We start from the raw sequence: 26,665 nt of genomic DNA, 5'->3' as shown, positions 1-26,665 counted from the left end.
ATCTCAATATTGGTCCTGAGGGGTTTATCTGTCTGGATTCCCTGTGTTTCCAGCTCTTATCTGTTCCCATGTATATGCTCTTCTCTAGCCGAATTTGTAAGGTAGAATTGGATCACTGTAGGGGGGAGGAAGCATTAAAGGAAAGTTGTATGTTTCAACGGTGCTATATTGAAGGTAGGTATTAATAGTACCTACCTTGGTAGGACTGATAAGGATTATATTATTCATTGGCACTCCATGCACAATACTACCAAACACTTGCTTGGTTTTGCATCATCCTTCCAACTGTTGGCTGTGTTTTGACCTGATTGTTGTAGCCACTATATCGTTAATTAATCTTGTTGAGAATTTCATCTTTTTCACTTTACCAAGCATGTTCCACATGAATTGGTCCCTTCTGATACCATGCATAAAGTATGTGGCATGAAGTCTCACTACCCTCCCTTGTAAGGAGCAGCCCAGTTTTACTTCTTCCAACACAGATCTATTTGTTCTTATGGATGTTCGTGGAATATCCATTTATCTTCATCAACATATAGTTCAAATGTGTTGATTCTTTGTCAGTTTTCCATATTCATTTTCCAGCTTTCTCATGCATAGAAGGTAATTGAAAATGTCATGGCTGGGTCAAGCATACCTTAGTCCTCAAAGTGGCATCTTTGCCCCTTAATTCTTTAAGGAGGTCTTGTGCTGTAGATTTGCCCAGTGTAGTATGTTGTTTGATTTCTTGACTGCTACTTCCATGAGCATTGACTGTGGATTCAAGTAAAATTCTTGACATTTTCGATCTTTTCTCTATCGTGATGTGTCTATTTGTCCAGTTGTGAGGATACTCGTTTTCTTTACATTGAGTTGCAATCCATAGAGGAATCCTGGAGTCTTTGATGCTCCTCTGTAAGTGCTTTAAGTCTTCTTGCTTTCAGCAAGCAAGGTTGGTGATTTTTGCATATTGAAGGTTGTTAATGAGCCTTCTTCCATTCATGATGCTACATTCTTTTTCTTTTAGACCAGTGTCTTAAATTATTTGCTCAGCATGCAGATTGAATACATATAGTGAAAGGATACAACCCTGATGTGCACCTTTCCGGATTTTAAACCAAGTAGTGTCCCCTTGTTAGTAGCATAGATTGCCAAAAGAACAGACAAATCTGTCTTGGAAGAAGTATAGCTGGAATGCTCCTTGGATGCAATGATGGCAAGACTTCATGTCAAGTACTTTCGCTATGTTGTCAGAAGACATCAATCTCTGAAAAGGGCATCTTGCTTGGTAAAGTGGAGAGGTAGCAAAGAGGAGGAAAGCCCTCGATGAGATGAATTGACAAAGTGACTGCAGCAATGGGCTCAAACTAAGAAAATTGGTGAGGCTAGTACAGACTGGGCAGTGTTTTGTTCTGTTGTACATACAGTCACTACGCATCAGAAATGACTCGACAGCACCTAGCAGCAACAGGATCCTCTTGGACTTTCCAAACATTTGCCTCTTGGACTATGCACAAGTTCTGCAGGAGCACAGTTACGTGTTCTAAAATGCTTTTACATAATGAAGCATGGGTAAATGTCTTTTTGATCATCTCTGATTTCATCCAAGATCCAACTGACAGCAGTGATATCTCTCATTCAACATCTTCACTTGAATCTGATTTGATAACCTGTCAATGTGCTGCTACAACAGTTTTTATCACCTTTCTTAAGCATGGGCACAAATAGGGATCTCTTCCTATGCCATTCTGTTTCAACTCACAAGTGTCTACTATACCATTCTTAATGCATTCCATTTTTTAAGTGACTCAGCGTTTTCATAGATTCATACTTTGTGCTCCGTGTGTCCCAGTCATTATTGGAAATGTGTACGATTAGAATTAACTTGATGGGCAATGAGTTTGGGGATTGGTTTACATCCGCAAAAGTTAGTCCTGACAGCTTCTCTGACCATTTCTTTAAGATCAACTCAACTTTGAGTAGACAGCTGTCTCTGGTTGTATTTTGAGTGTCTTCCAACCTAAGGGGCCCATCCTCTGGCATTATATCAGACAGTGGTCCACTACTATTTAGAAGATTTTCATTGACCAGTATTTTTAGAAGTAGATTGCTAAAGTCTACCTTAATCTGGAAGTACTACTGAAACCTGTTCACCATCAGTGACCCTGCTGGCATTTGAAATACCAGTGATAGCTGCCAGCATCACAGCAATACACAAGTCACCATAGTACAACAAAGTGGCAGACAAGAGGTCAACATATAGTCATTTAGAATTATTGCAGAATAGTACTGTGTGGTACTTCCCATGCTATGTCTACTCAAATGATTGCAGATGTGTTATCTCGCTTGCTGCCATCAAGTCAGTGCCGACTCATACCCTATAGGACAGGGTAGAAATGCTTCTGTGTGTTTTTGAAACTAACTGTTCACAGGAGTAGAAAGCTCTGTCAATCTCCTGAGGAGGAGCTAGTGGATTCGAACTGCTGAGATGTAACCACTGTGTTTCCAATGTTCCCAACGCCTTTGATAATAGATGTTAATTTTGGTATATTTGTTACACTTATTTTTTCTGTTTTTTCATTCAACTATTTGTTTTTCTTTCAACATCATAGGGGAAAAGATATTTTAGTATGTTTCATGAAAAGGAATAGAAAAAAAATTTAATAACTTAGGATAACCAAACTCACTGCCACCGAGTCAACGCTTACCCGTAACGACCCTTTGTGGGTTTCCGAGACTGTATGTTTATGGGAATTCAAAGCCTAGTCTTTCTCCCACAAAGAGTATCTTCTGCCAGTATTTTCAAGCTGCCAACCATATGATCACATGCAGCCCAGTGTGTAACCACCACACCACAAGGGCTCCTTAACAGCTTGTGATGGGCACTTTAAAGGAATTGTATTTAAAATGGAGATATCAGAAAGATACATCGTTGTATTTATACTAAATATATATCCAAATAATTATGTTTAAAATTATACTAATCCTTGCTCTGTATGTATATATGTGTGTCAGATTTTTAAAATCAATCTTTTAATGTTATTCTCTTGTGCACTATTGTTTTAGCCCATTCCCAGAAGTTGCAGAATCAGTTCAGCAAGAACTGGAATCTTACAGAGCACAAGAAGATGAGGTCAAAAGACTTAAAAGCATTATGGTAAGATTTTTTGCTTTCTAAGAATTACAAGGAAGTAGAAGCACATCTAAGGGGGAAGAGTTCAATGTTCTTTCTTGCTTTAAGTGAAAAAAAAATTTTTTTTTCAATTTATATAAAAGTTATAGCATCTGGGGTCTTAAAGGCTTGTAGTTAAACCAGGAGTCATCTAGCAGGGAAGCAACAAAGCCCACAGCAGCCTGTATGATCATGAGGTGTCCCATGAGGATGGGAACAGGTATCAGAAATTCAAAAACAAGCAACCAAATCAATGCAAAGGGGCGTGAATGAGTGGAGACCCAAAACCCACCTGTAAGATAATTGGACAGACCGTCACAGAAGGGCCACATGGAAAGGATGATAAACATAGGAGGTGGTATAGTACTGTTGAACCATATAACTATCCTCTCATTCTTTTATATTTCCTCCCCTTACTATTATGGTTTTTGTTTTGCCTCATTAATCATGTTAGATTTGTGTTTGTTCATTTGTATATTTAAGATCATTCGATACATGAAAGCCAAGATAGATAACCCTTCAGAAACATTAATAGGAGTAATGCTTCCCTAGGGGTATGGGAAGAGAAGAGAGGGAGGTGGAAGAGAGAGCATATAATATTGATGACATATGTGAGTGGATATATTGGACTGTAAGATATGGCAAAAAAACAACAAAACTATTATAGGAAAAAATTATGGGGAACCAATTGCAAGGATCTACATATAACCTCCTCCCTGGGGGATGGACAACAGAAAAGTGGGTGAAGGGAATGGGTAAGATATGACAAAATAATAACAATTTATAAATTATCAAGGGTTCATGAGCGAGGGGGGTGGGAGGGGAAAGTGAGCTGATACCAAGGGCTCAAGCAGAAAGCAAATGTTTTGAGAATGATGATGGCAACAAATGTACAAATGTGCTTGACACAGTGGATGGATGTATGGATTGTGATACGTGTTGTACGAGCCCCAATAAAATGATTTTTTTTAAAATTATAACAGTTCCTTGGGTGGGAGGGGAGTGGATAAAGAGGAGCTGATATCAAGGAATTTAAGAAGAAAGAAAATGCTTTGAAATAGATTGTGGTAGCAATCAGACAATATTGCTTGATATGATTGAACTATGTACTGTTATGATATCTGTAAGAGCTCCCAATAAAATGATAAATAAAAAAATTAAAAGTTGAAGTACTAGTAATTGTGATCTTCAGTAATGTGAGAAATCTACAGAACATTTCTCGGCAGCTATAAGATGTATTATAGTGATAGCTGGAAGAACAAAATGATCTGACAATAAGAACATCACATATCCTCTTGATATGATGGAACAGTTGTTCATTTGTATGATGTGTAAATTGTGTGCCCAGGAAACTGTGGTTAAACTAAAACTAAAAGCTTCCACTGCTTAGACCTCTGAGTGGATAGCAACAAGCACAGAGTGAGTGGTCGTTAAATTGATCTTCCATAATCTCCCAGACAGAAAACAGAAACAACGCTGACATAAACTAAGCATCAGTGTTTCTTTGGTTGTTTGGTTTGTTTTTCAAAAAATTTAAATATTGTGAAAAGCACAAATGTATAGAAGAATATGAATATATGATTTGAAAAAATATATAGTATATGAAGTGTGACTTAAATTTTAGAACCAGATATTCCAGTAGTGCTTATTGTACTTTAACCTAACTTCAGATTGGCATTCTCCTGTTTATTACATAGACAAGTCTTGAGGCCTCTTACCTTATGTGCTTTTTGAAGTCATCCAACTGCTTAGACTGATAGCAACTAGAAGTTTTTCTTTAAATGCCAAAACTGCATACATATATTTTCTCCTTGTAGGGAAGTATTGTTCTAAGTTATATAAATCTTATTTTTTTACTAGCAATCTTAGGAATGTATTGTTTTTTATGCATGGACCTAGGATTTTGAAAAGTTACTGATACCTTTTTTCCTTCCAAGGGACTGGAAGGGGAAGATGAAGGAGCTATAAGTATGCTTTCTGACAATACTGCTAAGCTAACCTCTGCTGTTAGGTAAGTAAGCAATGTTTCCTCTTTGAAGTCTTCCTAATAAGATTTAAGGTTTAAAAAAACCAAGGTTAATAGTTTAAATGAAGGTATTAGGTAATCGCAAATATACCTTTGAGTTTAAAGCACTACACTGTGTTTTTAACATGTTGAGACTGGTATTATTTCCCTCTTTGTTTTAGCAGATTATTTTCTTCGTTCATTAGTTGGAAATGTATAAGGGAAAAAAATTTACCAAGAAGACAGTGTTGGTTTTAAAATATAGGTATACAGATTGACTTTGGGCCCCTACTTAAATCTTACCTCAGTATAAGAATGGCTTGTTCTAATAATGTGGCAATTTATGATACTCACATCCCTGGCATGATTGCTGAAGACAAAATGGGTGCATAACCAAATGTGGGGAAGAAAGCTAATGGTGCCTGGCTGTTAAAAGATAACAGTGTCTGGGGTCTTAAAGGCTTGTAGTTAAACAAGCAGCCATCTAGCAGGGAAGCAACAAAGCCCACATGGAAAAAGCACAGCAGCCTGTGTACTCATGAGGTGTCGATGGGAACAGGTATCAGAAGTTCAAAAATAACTAAATCAATGTGAAGGGGCATGGATGTAGTGGAGACCCAGAACTCACCTGTAAGATAATTGGACAGTCCCTCACAGAAGGGCCACACGGAAAGGATGATAAATCTAGGGGCTGGTATAGTACTGATGAACCATATAACTATCCTCTAGTTCTTTTATATTTCTTCCCCTTACATTTAAGGTTTTTATTTGCTTTACCTCGTTGAATATGTTAGATTTTCATATGTTTATTTTATATTTAAGATCACTCAGTACATGAAAGCCAAGATAGATAACCCTTCAGCAACATTACCAGGAGTAATGGTTTCCTGAGGGAACAGGGAATGAGGTGGGGAAGAGGGAGCTGATAGCACTGATGACTATAACCCCACGGGATAGGATTGAACAACAGAATTGTATGTGAATGAATATATTGGATTGTGTGCGATTTGGCATATATATATATATGTATATGTATATGTATGTATATGTATATGTATGTGTGTGTATATATACATATATATATTAGGGAAAAAATAATAAGGATTCCTTAGGGCAGTAGGATGGGGGAGGGAGGGGTTAAAAGGGAGTTGATACCAAGGAGTTCAAGAAGAAAGAAAATGCTTTGAAACTGATTTTGGTAGCTATTCAATACTGTTGATGTGATTGAACTATGAAATGTTATGATACCTGTAAGAGCTCCCAATAAAATTATTGATCAATAAAAATTTTTACAAATAATAAAATGCAGTTTTGGTAACAAATTATTATTAATTTTGCCATTGCTACCATTATTATCTTAATTAAAAGTTAAGTAGTTTGTAAATATTTTGAATGCTGTCAAGGAGGAGAGAGGGCAAAAAAAAATCTTCGAAATATATGTCAAAGTATATTTCCATTATTCTGATTTTGTTTGATGTTGCCTAACTTTGGAATCAGAATGTGAAATAGTAGAAAGGATATTTGTGACATTTTAAAATGAGCGTTTATCACAATAATAAATACTATCTGTCTATAAGCATAGAGATAGAAGGTAATTGGTAGGAAGTTGAATTCATTGTTCTATTTTACTGGTCTGTGTTTCCTCAGAGGAAAACACTCATGGTGGAATTTGTAAAAGTTTATGTCACTTTCTTAGAGAATTAAATGGTTAATTTTTAATTTTTTTTGATGCTTATAGTTCTTTGCCAGAACTTCTTGAAAAAAAAAGACTTATTGATCTCCATACAAATGTTGCCACTGCTGTTTTAGAGCACATAAAGGTAAATTTAATTTTTTCCACATAGCACAAACTTGTATTTGTATAGGGTTTTATACTTTGCAGTATATTTTCATATGCATTAACTCATTCTCTTATTGCAACTTTATGAGGTATAATTATGAGTGCTAAGAGTATTACCTTCATTTTTGAAAATGAGGAAACTTAAGAATACAGGTGAATTTTTCTTTCCACTTTACCAAGTTGGCATATTTAGTAAATAAATGTTAGTATTTCTGACATTCTGCGGTATTTCTATTAAGTTACATTGCCTAAATGCTGTCATTGATATACATTGTTTTACCAACAGTAGACCAAGGAGCCCTGGTGGCATAGGGGCTAAGCACTCGGTTTGTAGTTTGAACCTGCCTCTTACTCTACAGGAGAAAAATGTGGCAATCTGCTTCGATAAAGATTACAGCCTTAGGAACCCTACGGGGGCAGTTGTAACTGTGTCTTACCCTGTGGCTGTGAGTTGGAATCAACTTGGTGACAATGGGATTGTTAACAGGAGACTTGTGTGTGCCATCAGAAATACAGAGTTAGAAAAAAAGTTGCTTTTCCATCTGTTCTGACTCATGGCAACTCCATGTGGGTGTCAGCAAAGAATTGTATATTGTGGGGTTTTCAATTACTGATTTTTTTTTTGAGACGTAAGTCACTAGACCTTTCTTTATGAACCTCTGATGTACTCAAATCTCCAACCTCTCTGTAGCAGCCAAGTGTGTTAAATATTGTACCAGCCAGGGACTTCAAAATGGAGTTGACTCAACTCAGTACTTGCTGCCACCAGTCAATTCCAGTTCCTAGCAGCCCTTTTGAGTAGAAGGGGTTTCTGAGACTGTAACTCTTTCCAGGATCAGACAGTCTCATCATTCTCTCATCATGGAACAGCTGATGTATTCAAACTACTGATCTTGTGCTTAGCAGGCCACTATGCCACCAGGACTCCTTCAAAATGGAGTTAATCATCCCACTTTTTCGTATGACTGTCTAAAATATTCATTAATCATATCACTTCATTACAAGACTTGGTTGTGAACTTTGTAGTTTTAGATGAGTTTTGGTGGGACAGTGGTTAAACACTCAGCTGCTTGGCTAAGGTTGGTAGTTCAAATCCACCAGCAGCTCCTGCGGGGAGAGATGTTGCAGTCTGCTTCTTGAAAGATTTATAGCCTTGAAAATCCTATAGGGAAGCTATACTCTGTCCTAAAAGGTTGTTATAAATCAGATTTGACTTGATAGCAATGGGGAGAGGACCTCTTAACTATCACTGTTTGTTCTGTGATTTTGAAACAAGCGTTAGAGGGTTCTTTATAATGTTATCATAGTTGTTTTTCTTAGCACCTTACTTATAAGTACCCCATGTCACCTTGACTTGATCCGTTCTCTATCATTTGGATGTTGAATTCTAGTGGCAAATACACCATGCACTAGGACTTGGTTGTTACCCATACTCTTTATTTGACCTGTTGCATTTGATAACTGCTTAAGCTGATTATCCTTGCTGGCATGTGTCAAGATGTTGATCTATCCCACTGCTGTCAAGTCCATTCTAACCCCTAGTCTCCCTGTAGAACAAAGAGATGCCCTGTAGTTTCCAAGGATGTCATTCCTCACGGAAGCAAACTACCACATCTTTCTCCCACAAAATGGCTGCAGGGTTTCAACCACTGACCTTTCATTTAGTAGCTGACTGCTTTTACCACTACTCCAGCAGGACGCCGCTAAAGATGGTGGTCACACCTTGGATTTATGAGAAGGGACTAAAACCTTTTTATTTTTAATCATTTAAAAAGTCATAGAGCATTAGAGCACAGCATATACGGATAGATACTGGGGATTATGCAGCATAGAATTTAAACCTGCATAATTTAAGCTAATAATCCTTTTTTTAATCATTGGTTCCTTCACTAGTTATAGATACGTAATGAGAGGCATTTTAACAGAAATACAGTATTAGTTATAAAGTAAAACAGTTATAAAAACAAGGCAGTTTATTATTGCTGCTTATTTTTTTCTATATCTTGGTATTGATACTTGATATTTTCTTTCCATATGTAACATCTCTGTAAAATGAGAAAAACCTGTATGATCAGTCCTTTTAGCTAAGGTAAACATAATACATGAAGAAGCTTCAAAAAGATTGTGAGAAAAAAAAGTGTGAGAAAATTCCATTATCTTTTAATCCCCCTTTCCTATGAACTTCAGTAAAAGATTATAGCGTCTTTATACAGCTATAATTAACACTATAATTATGTAATTAAGACCTTGTGACCCATTCAACAAACATTTTTTTTTTAGTGCTTTCTGTGTGCTAGGTGCTACATGCATCTTAAAAGAAGACAAGTAAAAGCAAATCTCAGAAAAGCTCTTTTGGTAATTTTAATGTGTGCTTTGAGATCTAAGATGTTTTTGTGAATTTCCATTGACTTAGGGTTTTTTTTGTTGTTGTTCAGTTTATCCATTATTAAAAACTTAAGTTTTACACTTTCTTTCTGGTCTCAATTTTCACAGTTGCTAAACCATGAAATGCCAAGCTGAACTCAGGCCGACAACTAAGTTATATGACTCAAAATTAGTTAAGTTCTTCATACCTATGGAAAGTACATAATTTCAACTCATTCATGGAACATCATAAACATCCTATCACTAACTTACGTGCATGTACTTCTTAGGGATAGGCCAGAGAGGTTTGTGGTTTGAGAAAATCTTGAATTTACTTTTTAAGCCATATTTATTATCTATGTATTGTTTTAGGCCTTGCTGACAGGTAAACACACAGCTACATTCTCTGTTCCTTTAGACCTTATGTTGTGACAGAGATGAGACACAAAGTAAACAGAAAACATGTTTATTTTAGCCACTGATCGGTAATGTAAAGATAGTGATGTATGCGGTAATAGAGAATGGCTGAAAGATTATGCTAGAGTAAGGAGTAAAGAAAGTCATCTTTAATAAGATGATGTTTGAGTTGAGACCTGAATCACAAGTAGGAACCAGGTAGTGAGGCTCTCAAAGTAAGTGAGAAAGTCTCAAAACAGGGACAAATTTGGTATATTTGATGACCTAGAAGAGGAAAGCTAATGTACTTAGAGTGAAGAGTAAAAGAATGACAGAACATGGGGTTCAGGAAAGTAAGGCTTTATATACATTGTGTTGAGAAGTCACTGAAGGGTCATGAAGAAATCTCATTTATGTTTTAAATGGAGAATGGTGAGAGATGTGTAGGTAGGTTTGTGAACAAATGAATTGATGATAAATGGTTGTAAGGGAAATGTATTTATGGAATTCTTTATGATACTTTTTTGTGATTTGACATTAATGGATTTATATGAATTTTTAAAATGCATTTGTGCCAATAGAGGCCAGATGTATGAGAATAGTATGACACCGTGTCTGACCTAAACAATTCTGTTTTAACACCTAGCTATCTGGCATTTTTTTATGAAAGAACTTGTTTCTTCTGAGGTTGCTGCATTCCCTGGCAGAGCAGTATTATAAAGGAAGCTGCTATGTCATTCAGGATGATGAATGAGTTTGTTCAAGCTTTACATTTTGGAATAATTCCTCTGCTGTAGCTAAAGGAAGTCAGCCTTTCCTAACAGAATCAGATATCAAAGAAATAGTTAATGTAAACTACATTAACATTGTATTAGGGAAATAGTGTCATGTGTAGGACACATTATTTCTGTAGGATCATTCTAAGGAATCATCCCTATGAGCGGGTTTTTTATTTGTTTTTTTTTAATATAGATGAATGAGAGTGTTTAAGTATTTAGATATGAACAACAGATATTTAATAAGTCATATAATTCTAAAAAATAGCATAACACAAGAAATTCTATTTTAGTAGAAAAGTTAGGGACCCTTTAATGTTGATTGTCTCTTTTTTTGTTCAAATTCTTGTTCTCTCTTGTCAAAAATGCCATGTAAATACTGTTTCCATTACTTCACATTATAGGTATACTTAAACTTTTTCTTCTCATAGTTTTTCATAACTAATTAATTCCCAACCTTGTAGTATTTATTATTAAGTAGCATGTTTATTTGTATTATAATTATGCTTTCTAGGTCTGCCTATAATGTTGTTAAAGAAGGATTTTTCTCCGTGATCTCTTGCTCTTTTTTTTTTTTTTATCTCTTGCTCTTTGCTAGATTTTTTTACTATCTTTGAGCTTCACTTTCATTGTAATAATTTACTCACCTAAGCAGTAAATATTTTTCATTGCAAGAAAACCTGCAAGAGCTAGAACCTGTTTAAACTGTCAGAGACAAAAAACTCAAAGTATTTTCCACTAATAGAAAAGCCATAGAAAAAGTGGTAAGATTGAGCAAAGGCAGAATACTATGAGACACAGAAAAACAAGGCAGTCTCATTGACCTCTCAATGTATCTACAAGAATATTGTAACTTTCATGTAGAGGTCTCACAGAGCACTTCTATTCATTTTTGTGTTTACTACATTTTTTAATGTGTGTGTATCACAAATTTTTATATGTTCTTAAGATAATTTTCTGAACCAGAATAATTCCTTAGATGTTCTGGCATTTATATGACAGTGTTTTAATTGAATGTTAGAAAGATGCTACCCATGCCTTAAAACTTTGAAAAATACCGTAACCTGAGTTTGTTCCTATTCTGAGGATTTGTGTGGCTTGGGTAATTCATCAGTCTCATTGAATAAAGACTAAATTGTAGAACCCTTATCTATTTTGAATAGTGCTTTTAAAAACTTTTTTCTAAAATAAGAATTTCCCCATATGAATATTTGAGATTACTTAAATAATTGGTAGACAACCTGCTTGAATTATTCATAGCTCATTTTTATTTTTTTTTAAAAAGCAAACCCACTTGTATTGAGTCATTTCTGCCTCCTAGCAACCCAAATACAGTTTCTGAAGCTCCAAATCTTTACAGGAACAGCCTGTTTTTCCTTCAGAACAACTGGTGGATTTGAACTGCCACACTTCCAATTACCAGTCCAACGCCTACCCAACAGTGCCACCTGAACACCTAACCCACTGTATAGTCAAACAAAATTAAGTACTCTTTAGGCACCAGATATCTAGGAAAACCAAGCCTACTTGAAAGGTGTAGATGAGGAAAATGCTATGTTCTCTTTGCCCTGTAAATCTGCTGCACAGGGTCTCTTTAGATATTGAAAATCAAGGGTATTACTTTGAAGACTAAGATGTGCCTGACCCAAGTCCTGATATTTTGAGTTCCCTCCTATGCGTTTGAAAGTTGGACATTGAATAAGGTAGGCTGAAGAAGAATCAATGCATTTGAATTGTGGTACTGGAGAAGAATATTGGAAGTTACATGGCCTAGTAAAAGAACAAACGAATTTGTCTTGGAAGAAGTATAACCAGAATGCTTCTTAAAGGCAAGGAGAGCAAGACTTGGTCTTACATACATTGGACATGTTGTTAGGAGAGACCAGTCCTGGAGAAGGACATCTTACTTGGTAAAACGGAGGGACAGCACAAGAGAAAGGCGCTCAAGGAGGTGAATTGACACAGTGACTGCAGCAATGGGCTCAGCCATAAGCCCAAGTGTGGGGGTGCTGCTCTACCAGGCCGTGTTTTGTTCTGTCATATATATGGTCAACAATGCTTTCCCCTCCTGTAGGGGACTTATTTTTCTTTGACTCACCTATATTATCCTTAGGGGAATAGAAGCTTTCTGAATAAAGTAGAAGCTCTCTCACCTTTACTTTTCAACAAATACCCAATTTACTGGTTTGCTCCATATCCTCTGTAAAACACAGTAGAGAATGGCCACATTATAGATATGCTTACTGTTCAAAGTAGTATACTTCCTGGTTATCTCTGTATACTTTTTCTTCTCTCACAAATTGATTTTTTTATTTACTGAGGAGTCAGTTATGTTTAGTTCCATTCTATTTGTCAGTTGCATGAGTTTGGTTTTTTTAAGGTTGTTTTTATAAAACTAAGTCATATTTCTTAGACTTGACAAAGACGGATGACTTTAAAATTATTTTTATTAGTTGTGGATAAAACTAACTGTAGAACTTTGGAAATTCTTGAATACTCAAATTGTTTTACAAGTGTATGTAGTTTTTTTGGGTTTTTTCCTCCAAATTAATTGAAACTGGATATGAAAGTTGATCCCTTATAAGATGAGTCATAGTAAGAAAGGGGGGGAAAAATCAGTGAATCTATATGCAAAGAAAAGATCTTGGACCTACAGTTGTCAACAATATTTAAACAATTGTACATCTATAAAAGTAAAAGACAGTGCTTCAACTGTAACTATACACAAAGATCCTTTTTCATGAATCTTTTCATTAACTGAGATTGTTTGACCAACTATTGCTCTTCAGCACATTACAAAAGCAGTCGTTTATTATAGTGAAAACCAGAATCTTTTTCTGGCTGAATTTTGGTGCTAACCTATTTAAAATGATCTCTTGTAAATATATGCATACCAAGTGTATGCTCATATGAGCTTGGTGTCTGTCTTTTCTTCAAGGTAAGAGGAAAATATAGCAGAAAGTTCCCACTGGAAAAGCAACGCATTCATTTACCTCTTCTCTTCCCACGTGTCATGTCAGAATCTGAAATAGTTTTCTTTTCCTTGTGAAGAGGAAGCATTGTTTAGCAAGGCCCAGTTTAATAGATATATAAAGGTTAAAACAGAAGACTAAAGAGCTCTAAACTCATAAAGAGCAAACAATTCAATAAAAATGGGCAAAATATTTGAACATACACCTTAATTGGGAAAAGTATTGACTTTCTACTTATTTGACATTTTACATTTATGACAATAGTAAAAATTTTAATATCTTGACTATTTTGAGCATTGATGTACATCTGGCAATAACAAATGCCAAGTTGCAAAGCAAAAGCACTGCTAGCCATGGTGGGTGACGTCATCCATTTTGTCATCTCATGGGGTAATCCTCTACACTGAGCAATACAAGAAGTATCAGAAGAATGAAGGGGAATACAGTCACTGTACCGAAAAGAACTGGTCGGCAATCAGCAATTTCAAGAGTTAATATTATATCAAGAACTGGTGGGAAACCAAAATGGGAAGAGAGTGTATGCAGACAAACTTAGCATTCATACATTAAGGAGTCTAGGAGGCCAGGGTTCCCATGGAGGGAACCTTCACGTTCATGTGTTGAAGATACATCCCACTAATATTCTCTGAAGTAAAAGTCATTCCCTTCAATGTCCCCCATAATAATGCCAAATTTGAGGTGCTGCCTGCAAACACATGGTCACTCACTATACTCTTGAGGGTCAACTGCTTGAAATTATCTGCCTGAAGGTTGTCTGCTATCAAAAGTAATCAGACCCTATTGTCTGTCCCACGCTAAGTAGGACCCACACTCCCTTCTGATAAGGATTATAGATTATTCCCCTGGAGAAGAGTTCACAGACACCTAAGGTCAAGCTAGCTCAGAGACTACCCAAGGTTAAGCTGCCATCTTGACTCTAGAGCCTGCCCATCTTGTTATGTATGTACCTTCCTATCACATGTATGCCCCTAGTACAGCCCCTTCCTATTGCATGTACACCCCTAGCTCAACCCCCTCCTGTTAGGTGTGTGCTTTTAATACAACCCCTTCCTGTTAGTATGAGCTTACTGTGGCCTGTGTGCCTCGGATTATATAAACTCCTGAGATTACATTACACACACTCTCTGAGCCCTTTCTCTGCTTGGACTTGGTTCCTGAAGCAATCACGGAGGTGAGCCCTTGGATACTTTCTCTTGTCTGCTGTCCTTTTAATTTACCTCTCAATTACTCAACTGCCCATTGTACCCTTTGGTTGTAGGGAGGTTGGTCCTCCACAAGAACTAATGGGATTGAAGGAAGAAGAACAGCTGTACTGAAGACAGTAGCCCAAAACAAGGCCTCCGGGATGAGTGGACTACCAACTGGAATGTTTCAACAAGCTGTGAAATCTCAGGAAGCACTCACTCATCTGCGCCAAGAAATTTGAAGAAAATCTCTTCTTGGACAGCTGACTGGAAGAGATCCATATGTGTACCATTTTCAAAGAAATGTGACCCAGCAGAATAGGGAAATTAGGGGGAAATATCACTAATATCACATGCAAGTAAAATTTTGCTGAATATCATTCAACAATGAGTGCAGCCAAACATTGACCGCTGCTAGAAATTCAAGTCAGATTCAGAAGAGGACCTGGAACAAAGGATACCATTGCTGATGTCAGATGGACCTTGACTGAAAACAGAGAAAGATGCTTGCTTTTGTTTTGACTATGCAGAGGCATTTGACTATGTGGATCATAATAAATTGATAGAAGGGGAATTCCAGTATATTTCACTGTGCTCATGTAGAACAAGTACAAGGACCAAGAGAAAAAAAAGGATGTTCAGACAGAACAAAGACTACTTACTGCATGGTTTAAAAACAAGGAAGCTATGTGTCAGAATTGTATCCTCTCACCATATTTTTCATTCTGTATGCTGAAAAGATCATCCAAGAAGCTGGACGATGTGAATAACGTGGAATAAGGATTGTAGGAAGGCTGATTAACAACCAGTAATATGCAGGGGACCCAGCCATGCTTGATGAAAGCCAGGAGAACTTGAAGCACTTGCTGATAGACATCAAAAACTCTAGCTTTAGAACTCAGTGTAAAGAAAACCAAAATCCTTACAAATGAACTAAGACATCAGCTTGATAAATGGAGAAAAGATTGAAGTTGTCAACAATTTCATTTTGCTTGGATCCAATCAGTATTCATGGAAGCAGCTGTCGAGAATCACACAAAGCATTGCCTCGGGAAAATCTGCTACACAAGACTCTCTAAATCAAGTGTTGGTTAGCAAGGAAGACCAAAGAAGAATTTTAATTATGGTGCTGGCAAAGAATAATAAAGGTAAGGTGGTCTGCCAAAAGAACAAACAAATTTTTCTTGGAAGAAGTATGGTTGAGACCTAGTCTCATGTACTTTGGACATGTTATTTGGAGAGACATGTTATATGGATGTCCCTGGAGAAAGACATCATGCTTAGCAGAGGGCCAGCAAAAAGGAAGGAAGACACTTGACAAGATGGATTGGCATAGTGACTGCAACAATGGGCTCAAACAGCAGAGTTGAAGATGACACAGGACTGGGTGGTGGTTTAGTCTGTTGTACACAGGGTTGCTGTGATTTGGAACTGACTTGATGGCACCTTAGAAACTCAAAACCAAACTCACTGCCATCGAGTCAATGCCTACTCATAGTGACTGTAGGACAGAGTCCATACTGCACCTGTGGGTTTCCGAGGCTCTTTACGGGAGTAGAAAGCTTCATCTTTCTCCCATGGAGGCTGGTGGTTTTGAGCTGCAATTATCAACCCAGCTTATAACCACTGTGCCACTAGGGCTACTTGATGGCACCTGGAAACAACCAAGTATAGGCTATGTGTGAAAATCTGCTACACTGGTTACAGATTAGGATATAGCGTCCTAAACTACTGTGTCATAGTCTGCTCCTGCTTTGGCTGTAGTGTGAATTACATATTCCATAGTGACAAAGAAGGGGTCGTTGTTCCATCCTCCTCCTGAGAAGTAGGGAAGGAAGTTCTGGCAGTTTTAGTGGAGGAAAGGAGATAAAACACTTTCTGATTGCTTTTTCTTCTCCCTGTTGATTGATGCTAGGGGATAGATGTGGTAAAGATGAGAGAAAATCATTCTAGACTTTGTTGTTAATCATAGACTGGGGTAAGAAATCAGAATTGTAGCCAACAGTGAAGAGGGCATTCAGAATGCTAATATCTGTAGCTAGAATGAGGAAAGGAATGGTAAATGGAGGAAGAGTCCCCTGTGCTTATCAAAAGGAAAGGGGAATTCCTTTGGCTTGTGTGTGTGTCATCTGGCAAATATTCTCAGGTAATAGATTTTCAAAAGCAAGAGATGTACATATGACTGTACCTTCTAGATGACTTAGAATTGTTCGTTAGGTTGAAGGAAAGGACAAGGTAATTTTAGAACATGCTGTTATTAGTTTGTTTTCAAATCCAGTATAACCAGTCACATATTCAATATAACTTGAATGAGAGAGCTTCAAAAAATTTGCAGAAAAATGGTATTTTCCCGTAAACTTTTTGACGCCCCCTTGTATATCTGTTATGTCAATATGTTATAAACGCTATCTGAAAAGTAAAGCAACAGCTCAATTGCTTATTGATACCAACCCTAAAATCTAGAAAACACTAGAATTTTTCTTCAATCACATTCCTCCTTGGTAGCCCTTCCTAAAGAGATTTTTGAGACACTGATGGATTTCAGAATTTTATTTTTAAATATATTTACTAGATATAAATGTGTCCTCAATCTATAGTGCTTTTGTTAGTTTTTTACAATGTTCAAGTTTTATTTTATTTTTCTCGGAAGCTACCACAAATGTGAGTTTTTCTATTGCTTTGGCCTTGTTTGTTATTTGTTGTATTTGATTAGTCTGTTGTCCATTATTCTCGTGTCCAATTTGCATTGTCGTTTGAACCCATGGTGTGTATAATAATAATCTTTGGAGTTAGAAAAGTTGCTTCTCTTAGGAAAATAACCTTATTTCAAGAAATTGAGAAAATACATATAGATATTACTCTCTGGTCAAAATGACTCTTTACCACATATACATAAATTATGTGTTTACAAAGAAAACAAATACATACTAATTAATAAATATACTTTTTTTCATAAAGCATATACAAAAGAAGCAGTAAAATTGTTCTTGAGGAAAATGTTATTTTCCCTCCTCTTTATCTGTGGTGCACATTGGAGTCTGACCTGGATTTGAGTCTCAACCCTCTACTACTTCTACTCTGGTAACCTTGAACAAATTTACATTTTTGTGTGTCTGTTTATATTCTTTTAAATGGGACTAATAATTCCGAGCTCTTATGTTGTTTGGAGAATTAAACAAGATAATCTTCATTTTTCAATATTAACATTGGCTTTCTAGAACTCTAGAGCTCTATAGAGATGTTTAATAGGGTTTTACAAATCTGGTTTGAGAAAGTGGGGTCTGAAGTTAACTCCTTAAAAACATTTGAAAGCCATACCTGTATGAAAAGGGCCCAGCACATAATAGTTGCTGAAGATGTAGCTAGTTTTCCTATGCAGGCTGGAAAAGCTATACTTCATCCCTTTTACTCATAGAGGGTACTCCATCAAAATCCATATATTTGAAATTCTGACCAAGTTTCTTTTTTCTTGAGTTTTATTGTAATATAATTCATATGCCATACAGTTTGCTTACTAATTTAATGGTTTTTAGTGTGTTCACAGTTGTACAACCATTACCACAGTGTAATTATAGAACATTTTCTTCACCTCAAAAAGAAACCCTCTACTCATTAGTATTCAGACTACATTACTGTTAGACTCTCTTTCTCCTGCTCTTTAGAGGTTGAAGTATGAGTTAATTAATGCATCGAGATCAACAAAGTGAATCTAATGTCAATACATAAATCACTGAAAAAGCAGAGTTACATAGTATAATTTTTAGAGACTAGCATTCACTTTACCTATTCCTATTTTTTCTATGAAATAAAGTAATTCTTCCCTTTCTATTATAGCATTTAGCTTATTTAATTTCATGTATTAAATTAAAAATGTAAGATTTCACTTTTTTTTAACTTCCATAAGTTCATTCATCTTATTCCATGATTTTAAAGATGAGTACTGGGTCTATATATGTCCTGCTCTGAACTTAAAATTTTAACAAATATTTTACCAAGTACGTGTGAGGAGCCAGATGCTATGTTAACCACTCTAGGATTAAATGATTAATTAGGCATGCTCTAGAGAGTTTATATCTTTAGCAAGATGACATATAAACAGAAACCAGTATTACAGTGTGATCCGTGTGATTATAGGCAGACATATAAAGTGCTCTTGTTAAACAGATAAAGGAAATAATGAAACGTTTCCAACCAAGAAGGAGATTGAAGGTGGGACAGGAAACAGAATAGACCGATTCAAGAGAGAGGAATAGGGAAGCTCCAAAGAAGAGATTTCAGCAGAATCTTAAAGTCTGAGTAGAATGTGTTGTATAGATGATGAAGGAAAAATATATGATAAAAATGCTTAGAGATTAACCTGAGCCTCAGCCTGAAAGCACACAGAGTGTTTAACTGTGAGTTATTTGATGTGACTAGGACACCTGGTGAGATGTAGTTATGCATTGTGCTGCTAACCCCAAGGACAGTCATTCTAGCTCCAAGAGAGAAAGATGAAGCTTTCTACTCCCACAAAGAGTTAGTTGCGGAAACCCATAGGAGTAGTTCTCTCTCCTAGAGGGGCGCTATGTGTCTACATTGACTCAGTGGCAGTGAGTGAGAGGGAACTGTACCTAGTGAGTGAGTAGTAAGACAGAAGGTAAACTGAATCCGATTGTGAGAGCTCCGAAGGCAACTTCGTTTATCACCTTTCACCTTTCTTCTCTCCTTGATTCACTTGAGATAATCCACCTTCCCCAAGCTAATACGCATATTAATATAACTCCTACTACTATCATTCTAGTTCTCTAGGAGTTATATTTCACTTGACCATGCTGCTCCTATGTCCATCTCCAGTTGGTTATTCAATATCTGTAGTTCTTCCTTTCCATTCCAACCACTGTTATGGTCTCCATCCTAGAATATCCTTTGTATTTCTTTTGTCCAATTTTTTAAAAATCATTTTATTGGGGGCTCGTACAACTCTTATCACAATCCATATATATCCATTGTGTCAAACACATTTGTACATTTGTTCCCAGCATCATTTTCAAAACATTTTCTTTCTACTTGATCCTTTGTTATCAGCTTCTCAGTTTTTCCTCTCCCTCCCCAGCCCTCCCTCTCTCATGAACCCGACAATTTATAAATTATTTTTTCATGCCTTACACTGACCAATGTCTTCCTTTACCCACTTTCCTGTTGTCCATCCCCCTGAAAGGGGATTATAGGTAGATCATTGTGATCGGTTCCCCCTTTCTCACCCCACCTTCCCCTTACCCTCCTGGTATGGTTACTCTCAATATTGATCCTGAGGGGTTTATCTGACCTGGATTTTCTGTGTTTCCAGCTCTTATCTGTACCCATGTACATGCTCTGGTCTAGCCAGATTTGTGAGGTAGAATTGGGGTCATGATGGGGGAGCTGGGGAGCGTTAAAGAACTAGAGGAAAGTTGTATGTTTTGTCGGTGCTATACTGCACCCTGCTTTTGTCCAATTTTTATGTGATCCTTTTTTCCTAAAAATTCATCTCTGATCTATTTTATGTATAAGGAAGCTTTAAATATTTTACTGTTTAGCTTATTTTAAATAATAGCTAAAATAGTACTTTATCAGGTCAGGGACTGAAAAGCCAAAGATTTTGTAATAAGGAAAACTGTACTAGAAGTTTTAAGTATTTTACTCTTATAAGGAAGTTAGTTCTCTGTGCACTAATGTAGAAAAATCTCCAAAATATATTCTTCAGTAAAAGAAAGAATAAGGAAGAGTATTGAAAATATATTTTCCTTTGTGTTAGGGGAAAGCTATAAGAATATAGACTATATTAAAAACAATCTTGAGAAAAGCTAAAAATAATCTAGTAAATGTATATAGGAACAGATAGAAATGGGGTGGAAGAGGACAGGGTTGAGAAATGAAGCTTCACAGTTCAAAAAAGGAAACTTCACAGTAAATACATTTTTTATGTTGTTTTGTAATTTTGTAGTCTCTGAATGTTTCATTTATTTAAAACTGACCTTCAGGGGTGAAGAGCAAGGGAACTCTCTTTGGCTTCTTCCTGCTCAGTGTGTGAAATCCACTCCTTTGTCTGACATTCAGGTTTCTCTACTTTGTGCCTTCGGATGTTCCTTTAACTGAAATGAGCTCGCTGCCTATCCATCTTCCCAAATCATTTTTTAAATCCAATCACCATTTTCTCTAAAATTGGCGATTTCACCAGGATCCCTGGTGGCATGGTGGTTACCCAAGCTAACTGCAAGGTCAGCAGTTTGAAACCACCAACCGCTCCATGGGAGAAAGAGGGGACTTTCTACTCCCATCAAGTGTTACAGTCTCGAAAACTCATAGGGACAGTTCTAGCCTGTCCTACAGGGTCACTAAGAGTCAGCATTGACTTGATGGCAGTGAGTTTGTTTTTTATTTTTGGCCTTAGCATAGTATGTTTATTTATGTTCTATATTTAATATTTGTTCTTTCATGGGTTTTTAAGTTTTCTCATTTATTTCATGATTGGTTTTTACTCCCACTTAGATTATAAACACCTTCAAGTAGAAAACTTCTCCCTTGTGTGTTCTTTGAAGCATAATTTAACAGCTATTTAATAATGATCATTTTTATTTATACTGTAGGGCCCAAAACAAAATTAGTAAGGTATCATGCAGAGAAGATTGATTTTTAGATCATGGAAAGGCAGAGAACCCTAAGGATAAAAAAATTTAAGGAAAAATTGTATAAAACATAAGCATGAAAACCAATTCAACTTAGTGTAGCTTTCCATCCAGTTAAGTAGAAGGAAACCTTCAGATTTGTACACTAAAAAAAGTAACTATAACATGACCACTTACATTAATTCGCATGGAATATAATATGATTTATGTGATAGTTACTAATGTGTACCAAAATGGAACTTTGTATGATTTTGGGTTTGCTAATAAATGTGTGACATGCAGAGATAATTACAACAAGGTAGATCTGGTAAACAAAATAGCCCAAAGTTGTCTAAAGGCATAGTGGGTTAAGAGTTATGCTGCTAACCACAGAGGTCAGTGGTTTAAACCCACCATCACTTTCAGGGAGAAACCTTGTGAAGCAGTTCTACTCTGTCCTATAGGGTTGCTGTGATACCGAATCAATTCTCTGGCAGTGGTTCTTCTGTTTGTTTTTTAATTATATGATAGGTATTCTGGTGGCACAGTGGGTTAAGCAGTAGACTGCTAATTGCAAAGTTAATGGTTCAAGCCCACCAGCCATTCTCCATAGAGGGTGAAGCTATGTGTCCCATAAAGATTTATAGTCTCAGAAACCCTAAATGAGCAGTTATTTTCTGTCTAAAGGAGTTACTATGGGTCAGAATCTACTCAACAGCAGTGAGCTTGGTTTTAAGTATATGATAAAAAGAAAGTTTAATACATTCTACTAGGAAGTGAAAATTTTGCTTTTAAAATTGATCAAAAATATAAAAGCTTGTAAGCAAGTGAACCTTAGTATATATTTCATTACTTAATGTATTCTAATCAAATATTTAATTTGGAATAGGCAAGAAAACTGGATGTATATTTTGAATATGAAGAAAAAATAATGAGCAAAACTACCCTGGATAAATCTCTTCTGGATATAATATCAGACCCTGATGGTATGTACCATAGATTTGGAGTTAATGTAAGTTTCACATAGGATGGATGTAGCATTTGCAGTTTGACTAAATCTGAGTCAAATTATTGTTTCCTGCAATTTGTGCTAATAATAAGGTAATTAAATGGAATTTACTGTAAAAGTTTACATCATAATAGTTCTGCAAGTAGAAACATGATTTTCATTTCACCAAACTTAATAGTATTAAATGTTCTTCTAGTCATTGTTTAAAGCCATATATTCAAGGTCAGGTTTTGCTGGTTCAAGGAGAAAGACTTTTAGAAATTACTTTCCATTTGGAAATGAAAACCCAAATGCATACTAAAACTATAACTCGAAAACTATCATAATTCTGCGGAATGGCTTAGATGTAAAATTGTATCTTAGGGTTTTCATTTTGTAAAAAAAACAGATTTGAATTGAAAAATACTCTGAATTGATTGACAAAGCTTTCAAGTTTTACAGAATTTTAAAAGTGAAAATACTCTATAAATCCCATGGTTATAATCAAAAACAACTTGGAAGTTTAAAGATTAGATGATAGTAAGGTATTGATGTTAATTTCTGAATTTTGGTTGTTGTTATATTGAGGTTATACTGAAAAATGTTTTTGACATTCTTAAATAACTCAGATATTTTAGGAAGGAAAAAAATTTCTAAAGTATGCTCTAATTTTTTCTCTAACATCCATCGCTTTGTTCAGTGAGGGAACTCTGACTTTAACTGGAGAGCAGTCACAAGAGAGCCTTAAATCTGACAAGAGGTTGCAGGCTGTGGCTACAGCCTCTGGAATACTCAGTTGCAAATGATACATGTGTACAGTTTCCGATGTGCTTCCCAGTTGTTAGCATCATTATACATATCAGGATGCTCTCTAGCCCTTAACCGTTGTGACTCTTAGCAGAAGTGGGTATTTATTAATACTGGAAATAATAAGTTTAATAAACAGATACGTTTTTCTTTGAACATTGAAAACTTCTATAAGCAAAATAAGTGCTTACTGTTGGAAAAGGCTCTGCTAGAGGCTAAGGATATTGAAAGCAACAGGGATCCAGAGACTCCTAAAACTCAGAGGAATGGAAACCTTCCTTTGTCTAGGAGCTGTGGTTCCAAAAAGGCGGGGCAAGCTCCATTACACTCCTTATCTCTTGTCCTCTGTTTGGTCACAGTTAAATTCATTCATATACTTAGAGGAAATCTGCAGTGGAACAGGTTGACTGAAGCCAAAGCTCTCTAGCTAGAGTACTCCAAAGGGAACGCCAAGGATATCAGAAAGTGCAAAGTGACTTCAGAAAGGAAGGAGCTTGGAAAAGAAACCCCATAAAGTGTGAATTTCTGGGCTCACCCTTGAGCTGAACTTATGTAGATCTAATTCTAAATAGTATTCCAAACATTGAAAAATGAACTAAGAGCTAGAATATCTCCCAGTTCCAGGGGTGATGGGACAGATTCCATAGAACTGCAAAATGTTTTGAAAACAGAACTTGCTGAAGAAATTACACCCATTAGACAACTGGTCAGAGCATATAGCCTTGATCCAGTCAGATCACTTACCTACTAAAATAAAAAGTAAGCTTCTCCTAGGTTTTAAACAAGATCTAGAACTTCAGAACCTAGCATTTAAAATGTCTGGGATACGATTCATTCCTCAGCTTTCTAAAACCCAGAAACTCAGCTTACATGACAAAACACAACTAATAGATGTCAAAGCTGAAATACAATTAATGGGAAAATCTGTAAAGTAGCTATGACATACAAAATTCCAAGGGCTCCCCTAAAATACATAAAAGCTTATAGTGAATTTAGTAAGTTTGCCACATAAATAGGCTTGATTCAGAAGAGGATGTGGAACATATATATCATTAATGATATCAGATGGATCTTGGCTAAAAGAGATACCAGAAAGATGCTTACATGTGTTTCATTGACTACGCAAAGGCATTCGACTGTGTGATTCATAATATACTATGGATAGCGTTGAGAAGAAGGCAAATTCCAGTACTCATGCAGAACCTGTACATGGATCAAGAGGCAGCTGTGTGAACAGAAGAAAGTAATGCTGCATGGCTTAAAGTCAGGAAAGCTGTGTGTCAGAGTTGTATCCTCTCACCATACTGTTCAATCTATATGCTGAGCAAATGATGAGAGAAGCTGGATTATATGAAGAAGAACTTGGAATCAGGATTTTAAGTGACGCAGTCTTGCTTGCTGAAAGTGAAGAGGGCTTGCTGAAGAAGATTGCAGCCTTTGAGTATGGATTAAAATTCCGGTAATGAAAACCAAAATCCTCACAACTAGATCCATAGGTAACATCATGATAAATGGAGAAAAGATTGAAGTTATCAAGGAACTTGTGTAGCTTGGGTCCACAATCAACGCTCATGGAAGCAACTGTCAGAAGTTCAAAGGATGCCCTAGAGGGAGGATTGATAATGTTGTATATCATAAAATGACCATGAGACCTCTAAAGGGAACTAGAGCCATACATAATTGTGACAAGTGAATGGATTCTGGCTCCCACGTAATTCTACCCTCAAACCAAAAACATTTAGTTCTTACATCATGGCCCTGCTCAATACTTGCCCTCATGAAGAGATCACTGCAGATATGGGTGCTACAGCAAAGTGTAGTGACAAAAGCAGATGGTGCCCGGCTATCAAAAGAATAGCATCTGGGCCCTTAAAGGCTTGTGTCAAGTGAAGCATCAACAAAGCCTGCGTGGAAGAAGCACATCAGCCTGTGTGATCCAAAGATGACAAATACCAAAATCCAAATACAATGGAAGGAAAGGTATCAGAGCTTAAATTGTGGACACCCAATTTGTAGAAGGCTATGGAGGATGGTGAAAGTACCAGATCCATCTACAGAATATTTTTGTGGATTAGGGCCCTCTGGCAGTCCCCCTCTGAACATATTTGAGGGACACAAATAGCCTTCCTATCTGACAAAGATTACTGTAAACTTGACTATGGTGGATGAAACTAAGGTATAATAACTAGCCATTTGATCTCCCTCTTGGCCCATTCTGAATTTATTAAAGATTTAAATATTTCTTGCTTGTTTCAAAACAGAGGTTTTCTCTCTGGCTTATTTTTTAATTTTTTTTAATTATGTGTGTGTACCAGTGGGTTACTGCTTCTCAGAACAGTTCCGTTTTTATAACAGTCCTCCTTATGTGATTATTACTAGCTTCTTTTTTCATCTCATGCCCTAGTTTAAAATTACATAGTCACCCCACCTATATCCTTTTCTTTTTGAATTTACATCAAAGAGATAAATCTCAACATTATAGACGATTTGGAATATATAATGAAAATGCTTCCATAATCCCACCCATCTAATCCTACAAGGTTTGCTCTTTTCCCATGTTTGTATTTTATATTGTTTTAACATGCCTATGAAGCGGTCCAGTGTCTGGCAGTATTGTGTTCTGTAATATATAGGGTACCTATGAGAGCCAAATTGCATTTACCAACACGTTTATAATATTACGTTTTAAATCAGTGTAGTTAAAAAGTCATTTTTTGACACAATTATATATGCTCTTAATTTTATGTACTTATAAACATCTCATATGATAATATATTAACTAGAATAATAATCCCTTTTTCATCTTATTTTTCCCTATGTAGCAGGTACGCCAGAAGATAAAATGAGGCTGTTTCTTATCTATTACATAAGCTCACAGCAAGCACCTTCTGAGGTATGTCTTAAGGTGGGGAGTAAGTGGGGTTAGAGTGAGTGCTTTCTTGCAGTGTAACTGCTATGGTTAGCGTTTTAAAAATAGAAGTAAAAAGTACTACGGCCAAATAACTACACTTCTTTAAAAGAAAAACCACTTGTTAGTGCTAGATCTATGTACTGCTCTGTTGTAGAGCAACATGTATTACTAGGGAAACTATGCACTCAGGAAATGTCTGACTACTTTTAAATTTGTTGGAATATGAATTAAATTCAAGTGCCCCAAATCCTTGTCCCTGGAAAACAACTATTTTTAAGTTATATGAAGAAAGATTGCTGTACTTTTTGAATGCTCATTCTCATTCATGAGGTCTTAAAAGCTTCATTTTGTTAACCTGTAGCCACTGATATTTACTTGCATTCTGAATAATTTCTTTAAAGTCAACATTTGACAATATAAAAAGTTATGTAAATATTACTGTAATTTAGTAAGACTAAACTTTGAATTCATATCTGTCATATGCATATTCATATAAAAGTGGAGTTGTTTCATTTTTTTAAATCATTTTATTAGGGAATTTTACAGCTCTTAACAATCCAGACATCCATTGTGTCAAGCACATTTATACATATGTTGCCATCATCCTTTTCAAAGCATTTTCTTTCT

General features: G+C 36.2%; 1 protein-coding gene across 1 annotated transcript in view; it reads left to right on the top strand.

Annotated features, from left to right (window-relative positions):
• Positions 1 to 26,665, top strand: part of SCFD1 (sec1 family domain containing 1) — a 106,862-nt gene that overhangs the window by 56,266 nt on the left and 23,931 nt on the right. Inside the window, exons 12-16 of the mRNA XM_045287652.1 lie at positions 3,046 to 3,136; positions 5,089 to 5,162; positions 6,895 to 6,976; positions 22,222 to 22,318; positions 25,950 to 26,020. Of these exons, the coding sequence (XP_045143587.1) occupies positions 3,046 to 3,136; positions 5,089 to 5,162; positions 6,895 to 6,976; positions 22,222 to 22,318; positions 25,950 to 26,020 (415 nt within the window). The remainder of the gene's footprint in view (positions 1 to 3,045; positions 3,137 to 5,088; positions 5,163 to 6,894; positions 6,977 to 22,221; positions 22,319 to 25,949; positions 26,021 to 26,665) is intronic.

The sequence above is a fragment of the Echinops telfairi genome, unplaced genomic scaffold (genome assembly GCF_000313985.2).
Source record: "Echinops telfairi isolate 266 unplaced genomic scaffold, ASM31398v2 ScPeMD7_18;HRSCAF=68, whole genome shotgun sequence".
In the NCBI taxonomy this organism is placed as follows: Eukaryota; Metazoa; Chordata; class Mammalia; order Afrosoricida; family Tenrecidae; genus Echinops; species Echinops telfairi.
This window is presented reverse-complemented; position numbering and strand designations above follow the sequence as displayed.